At 40.0% G+C, this 9,370-nt stretch overlaps 1 protein-coding gene across 1 annotated transcript; it reads left to right on the top strand.

Moving 5' to 3' along the window:
• Nucleotides 1-3,357: 3,357 nt before the first annotated feature.
• On the top strand, nucleotides 3,358-4,831 carry LOC138885582 (uncharacterized). The gene is made up of 3 exons (XM_070166545.1): nucleotides 3,358-3,940; nucleotides 4,050-4,332; nucleotides 4,504-4,831. Exons 1-3 carry the CDS (start codon nucleotides 3,358-3,360, stop codon nucleotides 4,829-4,831), a joined length of 1,194 nt encoding a protein of 397 aa, XP_070022646.1.
• Nucleotides 4,832-9,370: the final 4,539 nt, after the last annotated feature.

Raw genomic sequence — 9,370 nt, 5'->3', positions numbered from 1 at the left:
CCTGAGATTATGTTGTCGAGGCTCGGTGGAAAAGGAAAGCCAAGATTGAGGAATATGACGCTGCACAAGGAATGACTAGAACCAGAAGAGTCTATACACCTGAACACTTAGGAGGATCAAGTAAAGAGGCCACTACTAGGCAGCCTATCATTGAGACAAGGCCAGATGACATGTGGAGGAAAGTACAGGTAAGGGAATACTCTGTTGTTGACTATCTGAACAAAGTCCCTGCTCAGATATCTATCATGTCACTATTGCAGAATTCAGAGGCACACAAGAATGCCTTAATGAAAGTGTTGATCGAGGCTTATGTACCAAATAACATCACCGGCGGAGAAATGGCCAACATGGTTGGGCAAGTACTAGAAAGTCATAAGATCATCTTCCACGAAGATCAGCTACCACCCGATGGACTGAATCACGATCGAGCATTGCATATTACGGTGCTATTTGAAGACAAGTTCATTACCAGGGTCTTGGTTGATGGAGGTTCGAGCCTAAATATTTGTCCATTGGACACTCTAAAAAGGTTGGACAAAGGTTTCCATGAGATACAGGTAGGAAGCACGAATGTGAAGGCTTTTGATGGGTCCTAGAGGGCCATGATTGGGGAAATCAACCTTTGCTTGCAGATGGGGCCAACTTGGTTCGACGTTGAATATTAGGTGCTTGACATACCAGCCTCATATAATCTTCTATTGGGCCGGACATGGATCCATGCTACTAGAGTCATGCCTTCCACACTACATCAAGCCGTGAAGTTTGAATGGAACTGCCAGGAGGTAATTATTCATGGAGATGGAAGTAACCCCATCTACACTAGTCAAACCATCCCGCCCATTGGACATAGAAGAAGGCTAGGAGGGAAAACCTATTATCAGATCGAACGAGTCAATGCCGTCGAGAAGGATAAGTGGTGGAGTAACAAAATAGAAAGCATACTAGCATGGTCTGGATATGAACCCGGCAAAGGTTTGGGAAAGAACCTCCAAGGTATCACAAAACCAATACAACTGAAAAATCATGGTACCACCTTTAGGCTCAGATACAAGTATACATGGCAAGAGTATAATGATTGGTCGCATCCATGGCATGGACCGTATTGCCATCTTGAGCAGCCAGTGCCACATTTGGAACAAGCTTTTCACTAGGTTGACACAATATGGGGGACTGTAGAAGAAAAAGCACTAGCTGGGTTGAAGAATTTGTTCTTGGAGGATGAGGACATGGACTGCGGTGTCATAAGTAAGGAGGAGAAGGAAGAATGCCTCACTATTCAGACTGTGGAGAAGGGAGCAGTTCTCAGAAACTGGTCCGCCATACCATCCCGAGCCCGCTGAGTCCCTGGGTAGCTTGGAAGAATTTACTTCTATAAGCCATTCTAGGCATTTAAGATTTCCCGCAATTTTGTTTTAAGTTTTACTTGTTTCAAAATGAATGCTCGATTCATCGAGCCATACTTTGTCTAGACAATTTTTCATGTTTTAATCAAATGCATTTGCTCTTTATTATTCACTACTATCTTTACATTTATCTTTTCAACAGCATTATTATTACATTCCCTGATGAACCAGTGACTGTGACATGTAATGAGGCAATGCAACATGAGAATAGTGATTCAGAGGAAGAAGATGAAATACCCGAGGAAATTGTCAGGGAGGTTGAAACTTTTAAGAATAAGCCTAAGTCCAATATCGAAGCAGTAAATTTGGGAGACGTCGAGATCGTCAAGGAGACCCGCATCAGCATTCACTTGTCACCAACAGAGAAGGGAGAGTACATTCATTTCCTAAAAGAGTATGAGGATATTTTTGCATGGTCATATGATGACATGGGCAGTTTGAGCACTTCCATAGTGGCGCACAAGTTGCCTACTAATCCCATGTATCCCCCAGTAAAACAGAAACTCAGAAAGTTCAAACCAGACATGAGCCTGAAAATCAAGGAGGAAGTCGCCAAGCAGATTAAAGCCAAATTTCTCAAGGAGGTTGAACATCCAACCTGGTTAGCTAACATTGTGCTAGTTCTGAAGAAGGACAGGAAGGTCAGAGTATGTGCGATTTAAATAGAGCAAGTCCCAAGGATGACTTCTTCCTGCCGAATATACACATCCTGATCGATAACTATGTCAAGCATGAACTCCAATCCTTTGTAGATTGTTTCACGGGTTATCACTGGATTTGGATGGATGAAGAAGATGCAGAGAAGACAGCTTTTATTATACCATGGGGTGTATACTATTACAAGATAATGCCATTCGGTCTGAAGAATGTTGGGGTCACTTACATGAGAGCCATGACAACCATATTCCATGATATGATACATAAAGAAATAGAGGTGTATATGGATGATGTCATTATCAAATCCAAGAAGGCCGCAGATCACATAGAAAACTTGAGGAAGTTCTTTGACATGCTAAGGAGGTACAACTTGAAACTGAACCCCGCAAAATGTGCATTCGAGGTTCCCGCAAGAAAATTATTGGGATTTATTGTCAGTCGTCGAGGGATCGAGTTGGATCCATCTAAAGTCAAAGATATTCAGGAGTTACCACCACCTAAGAGCAAAAAGGATGTGGTGAGCTTCCTAGGGCGTCTCAACTATATTAGTTGCTTCATAGAAAAGTCCACAGTCATATGTGAACCCATCTTTAAGATGCTGAGGAAGGATGCCAAAACAAGCTGGACAGAGGATTGTCAAAAATCTTTTGATAAGATCAAGGAGTACCTGTCCACACCACAAGTTCTGGTCTCACCAGAACCAGGACGACCTTTGCTACTCTATCTATCTGTATTAGACAGAGCCTTCAGATGTGTTTTGGGACAACATGACGAGACACGAAGGAAGGAGCAATCCATATACTACTTGAGCAAGAAGTTCACACCTTACGAAGAACAGTACTCTCTGCTTGAATGCACTTGTTGTGCTTTGACCTGGATAGCTCAGAAATTGAGGCATTACTTCTATGCCTACACTACATACCTCATATCCAGGATGGACCCTCTGAAGTACATATTCCAGAAACTCATGCCAACTGGAAAGTTGGCCAAATGGCAAATATTGTTGAGTGAATTCTATATCGTCTTCGTAACTCAAAAGGCGGTCAAAGGACAAGCATTAGTAGATCACCTCGCTGAAAATTCGGTGGGAGGAGCATACGAACCTTTGAAAACATATTTTCCTGATGAAGAAGTGTCATTCGTAGGGGAAGACATTACCGAAGCATACAATGGTTGGAGTATGTACTTTGATGGAGCCGTAAATTTTAAAGGAGTGGGCATTGGAGTAGTTTTGGTATCAGAAATGGGTTAGCTTTATCCGGTATCTACTAAACTCAAATTTCCCTGCACCAACAACATGGAAGAGTATGAAGCCTGCATACTAGGACTCAACATGGCAGTAGACAGGAACATTCAGGAGTTGCTGGTGATCGGTGATTCAGATCTTCTTGTGTACCAAGTACAAGGAGAGCAGGCCACCAGGAATTCCAAGATATTGCCTTATCTGCACCATGTGCAAGAACTGAGAATGAGGTTCACGAAGATAGAATTAAGACATGTGCCCAGAATTCAGAATGAGTTTGCCGATGCATTGGCCACTTTGTCATCTATGATACAACATCCAGATAAGAATTATATTGATCCCATTCCGGTGAAGATCCATAATCATCCGGCATATTGTGCTCATGTTGAAGAAGAAACAGATGGAAAGCCTAGGTTCCATAACATCAAGGAGTACTTATCGAAAGGAGAATACCCGGAGCATGCAAATCACACTCAGAAACGCACATTCAGGAGATTATTCAATCACTTCTTCCACAGAAGAGGAAATTTGTACAGAAGAACTCCCGATTTGGGATTGCTAAGATGTGTCGGTGCAAAAGAAGCGTCTAAACTACTTGAAGACGTATATGTCGAGACCTGTGGCCCACACATGAATGGTTATGTCTTGGCTAAGAAGATACTCAGAGCCAGTTACTTTTGGATGACCATAGAGATAGTATGTCCGCAAATGCTTTCAATGTCAAGTGCATGCCGATATGATAAAAGTGCCACCGAATGAGCTCAATGCAACAAGCTCACCTTGGCCATTCGCTGTCTGGGTAATGGATGTTATTGGTCCAATTGAGCACACTGCTTCTAACGGACACAGGTTTATTCTAGTTGCCATTGATTACTTCACAAAATGGGTAGAGGCCACATCTTACAAAGCTGTAACCAAGAAAGTCGTCGCTGATTTTTTCAAGGAACGTATTGTCTGCCGATTTGGAGTTCCCGAGTCCATTATTACTGACAATGCAGCCAATCTCAATAGTGATCTAATAAAAAATATGTGTGAATATTTCAAAATCAAGCACAAGAATTCCACAGCCTACAGACCTCAGATGAATGGAGCCATAGAAGCCGCCAACAAAAACATTAAGAAGATACTAAGGAAAATGGTAGAGAACCACAAACAATGGCATGAGAAGTTACCCTTTGCTCTATTGGGGTGCCGCACCAGAGTTCGAACATCAACCAGGGCAACTCCCTACATGCTGGTTTATGGTACCGAGGCTCTCATCCCAGCCGAGGTGGAGATTCCTTCTTTAAGAATCATACAGGAAGCTGAACTGAGCGATGCAGAGTTGATAAGGAGTCGCTATGAACAATTGACCCTTATCGATGGAAAGAGGATGAACACAGTATGTCATGGCCAACTTTATCAGAACAGAATGTCTAAAGCTTTCAACAAAAGGATCAAACTAAGGCAGTTCGCACCAGGGCAACTGGTGTTGAAGAAAATCTTCCTGCATCAAGATGAAGCTAAAAGGAAATTCTCTCCCAACTGACAGGGTCCGTACATGGTTCATAGGGTGCTGACAGGAGGAGCACTCATACTTGCAGAAATGGATGGAGAAATCTGTCCAAAGCCAATCAATTCAGACGCAGTCAAGAGATACTATGCTTAGATATCTTAAATTTCTTTATTTTATGTAATGAACAACGCTTGACCTGATTCCCATTTAAGAGGGGATACGTAGGCAGCCTTATGGGTTCGTCATATTATAATAAAATTTTCATTTCCCCCAAGATTAGAAACTGGGGCAGAATTTTGAGGAGGGTCCTCAAAATTTTGTAGCAAGTCCAGCCAACGCCAACAGGTGTCAGACGGTCAACAATCAGTTAAGGAAACTGGGGCAAAATTTTGAGAAGGATTCTCAAAATTCCGAAAAAGACTCAACAAGGCTTATTATCCGCAAACAGTCAAAAGATCATCCACCAAACTGGGGTAGAATTTTGAGGTGGTCCCTCAAAATTCTGACATAAGGGAGATGCAATGCCTTTGAGATGTGTTACAGTCACTAGTTTATCAAAATTACTTGATATATCAATATGTTTCTAAAACAACTCTATTTTTTATAAATGATTGCATATTTTTTGAAACTCTATTTCCATAACAGTCAGGTGTTACCTAAGGGAACTCGAAAGGGCTTTCAGACCGGAGCAAAGCAAGGCCAGCAGACGAAACACAAACCAACCTCTCCCTCACAAAACTTACAATTTTTATTTGAACGCAGGCACATTTGACATAATGATAGCATTCGTAAACATGTATACACAAAGAGATCACTATCAATTTGGCCATCAGACGCCGAATATATCTCCAGCTAAGACATATGCTACTCTTACTTACTACTTGCTCTGTGCATGAGGCTAATCCTTGCCTTCATATCTGCATGAGGCTAATCCTTGCCTCCATACCTGCATAAGGCTAATCCTTGCTTCCAAATTGGCATGAGGATAATCCCTGCCTCCATATTTGCATGAGGCTAATTCCTACCTCCATATTTGCATGAGGCTAATCCCTGCCTCCCTACTTGCATGAGTCTAATCCTTGACTCCATACTTGCATGAGGCTAATCCCTGCCTCCCTATTTGCATGAGTCTAATCCTTAACTCCATACTTGCATGAGGCTAATCCATGCCTCCCTATTTGCATGAGGCTAATCCCTACCTCCATACTTGCATGATGCTAATCCATGCCTCCCTATTTGCATGAGTCTAATCCTTGCCTCCATACTTGCATGAGGCTAATCCCTGCCCCCCTATTTGCATGAGTCTAATCCTTGCCTCCATACTTGCATGAGGCTAATCCCTGCCTCCCTATTTGTATGAGTCTAATCCTTGACTCCATACTTGTATGAGGCTAATCCATGCCTTCTTATTTGCATGAGTCTAATCCATGACTCCATACTTGCATAAGGCTAATCCCTGCCTCCCTACCTGCATGGGCTAATACTTGCCTCCCCACACTTGCATGAGGCTAATCCTTGCCTCCCCATCTGCATGGTACTAAGCAATGTCCCTTTTTGCACGAATATTGATCTATTTCTAGTACTCTTTATTATCTTTTCAATCGGGCTAAGCTTTGCCCTCCATTTCACAAGACTAAACCTTGTCTTGTTAACATCATTACTGCATATCATGGGCTAAAATATCGCCAGTCTATCCGAAGGCGTCATAGTCAAAAGGCATCATCCTCATAGCTAGAAGACACCATGCCATGGCCTGAGGATCTCTCAAATTTGCATATCATTATTCAAAGGCGTCATGGTTCGGAGGCACCATCTTCATGGCTCGAGAACATCATTTCATGGCCTGCGAATCCCTTACTGAACAATTCATGGTTGCGTCTTCTTTAACCGTCCGAAGACAACTTTCATGGTCCAAGGGGTATTTGCATCATGTTTAAATTTTTGTAGATACATGCTTGTAGTATCTTTTATCTGCAGGTAACCAGTAAGCAACCGCTATCCTAGTAGGAGCAATGACGCTCCAGTTACTTCAACCGACATGAGCTTTAACCACTCACCATAGTCGCTTCGGCATCGCGTGTCCGTTCTTGCAATAATTTCATCGGCATATTCCTCAGATGAATTCAGAACTACACATGGCCTGATTCATGTAAAACCAGGGATATCTAGGAAGCACAGAGACTAGAGTCCGACCCCTATCTTTCAAAGCATCCCGTCCGGTCAAAATTGGCCATCATTTCTTTACCCGAAAACTCTTTCATCCTTCTCGGCTAAAGAGAGGCAGCTGTTGATACCCAATTTTTTCCCTATATATTTTTAATATTCATAAATACTTTCAAAATAGCATATATATGAATATATAAGAATGCATCAGGTTTTTATAATTTTTCTAATAATTTTAAAATTTTAAATTGATTTATTTCATCCCCCTTTTACTCATAAAATCCCCAATAATTATCCCTTAAATTATTGTTATGGTAATTTAGTCATCTAAATTCTATATTTATGCCAAAATATTGTTAAAATATTTTTAGTACATTTTTATAATTGCATTTTGTATTTCAAAAGATAATTTGCATATAATTACAATATTAGCCTTATTAATGTACAATTACGTTTTATATGCCTTAAATGATCTTCTGTACTTTTAAAATGTTAAAAATCTATTTTAAATCATTTTAGTACATGAAATTATTTTTTAGAAATTATTTATTATTTTATTATAAATTATATAGGGTTAAATTAGCTATTTAAAACTTAGCCCAATTGGATTTCAATTATAGCCTCAATTAAACCCAATACCCAGCCCAATTTCAGGCCAAATTACCCGATCCAAATCCTAAACACACCTATCTGATCCAGAACTAATTAAATCATGGTCGTTGATCTGAAAGATCAATGGCCCGTATTGATTCTTGCCTTTTTTAATTCTAAACCACCCCCAACCCTAATAATTTTCCATATACCGCTGCCCCAAAATCCTCTCTACTCTCAGTACACTCTCAACCTAACCCTAGTCCCTTCAATCGTCGGCCTCTCTTCTCCGGTCATCTCCAGTGACCCCCCATCATGTCCTATGCCTCCAATGGCGTCTCTCATACCATGCTTGACTTCTCTAAGGTATTCAAGGGCTCAGGGCCTTGCCGACTTGCACCTAGGATTCGTCACCTACCTTTTCTTGGCTACTCTAGTGTGATTTCAAGCAAAATCATGTTATATTTGCAACGATCTTTGGGTTTTCTAAGCAGGTTCTTCATCTCTATATGGGTTTCTTTTGAAACCCTAATTTCTTTCTATATCTCCTAGATTTGTATAGATCTAAGACGATTTGAGCTTGTTCCTTTAATGTTTTACACTGTCCCTGATATTCTTTACAAGAATCATTGATTTAAGTGTTTTTCACCTGCTTCAAAAAACTAGGGTTTCAGAACTTCTTTTTAAAACCTTGTTTAACTAATTCTTTGTGTTTAAACTTCTATTTCGTGCATATTTTAACTGATTTTGTGACTTTACTACATCTTCAACTCATCTATGTTGAAAGCCCTAATTCTAGGGTTCTTCGTTTGGTTTTTATGACTGACCGGTTCTTGTTTGAGTTTTTATGACTATCTTGCCTCGAAAATGTTTCTACTGAGTTTCTTAGCCTAACTTACATCAACTCTATGTGCTTGTGTTCATCTTGATTGTTAAAGACTTGACTCATGAATATGTTTCTACTTGTTTGCTAGAGTTTATTCTTATCTTACTCTATTTATATGTTAAAACATTGACTAATGACTCTCTCTTTGATTGATTCTGAGTTCCTGTTTCTTGGATTGATTTAAAAACTTTCCTTTAGACCTTCGATTCTTCCTGTTTAAACTTAGTTTATTTGCTTATTCATGGGAACCTATGTTGTTCTCCTTAAATCAGTAATTTCGAGTCCTTGATTCACTGATTTGCTATATGCTGATTCTCGATTATTTCTATTAACTGCAACCTTATTTAGTTTTCTTACCTTATTTGGGTTAACCGTGTCATTTACTGATTCTCCACTAACTGTTTCCTTAATTGAACCCTCATGTATTTACCCCTGATTGTCTATGTTGTACCTAATGCCTTACTTGATTTCTTTCCTTAAACATTTTCTTCCCATTACCGTTGGTTAATTACCCCTTAATTAAAGGAGTACTTGCATTGATTTGATTCTGATTAGTACTTGGTTCCATAATTATTTTGGACTTTGATACTTGCCTTATTTTCTGCCTATTTTCAAACTATAAGTACCCTGATTTTTATTAACACAACACACGAACACATTGGTTCAAAAACTCTCTCACACTCAAACACTTTTCTGCTCTCTCTCTCTTTGGTTACTTGCTATTATTCTGAGTTAGTTGGCTGCAAGCCAAGGCTAACTATTGTGCTTTTCTATTCCTCACTTTGTTTTTACTATCTCTCTACTAGTATGTTCTGATTTCAATTCAAGTCTCAAAACCAACATGTTTCTTTTACTACTTCAGTTTATCATGTTTCTAATTTGTTTCTATCTATGGTTCTATTGTTCAACATGCAATTGACATGTTTACATTA

The sequence above is a fragment of the Nicotiana sylvestris genome, chromosome 2 (assembly GCF_000393655.2).
Source record: "Nicotiana sylvestris chromosome 2, ASM39365v2, whole genome shotgun sequence".
NCBI classification, from domain to species: Eukaryota; Viridiplantae; Streptophyta; class Magnoliopsida; order Solanales; family Solanaceae; genus Nicotiana; species Nicotiana sylvestris.
The sequence above is the reverse complement of the archived record's forward strand: the minus strand, read 5'-3'. Positions and strand labels throughout refer to the sequence as shown.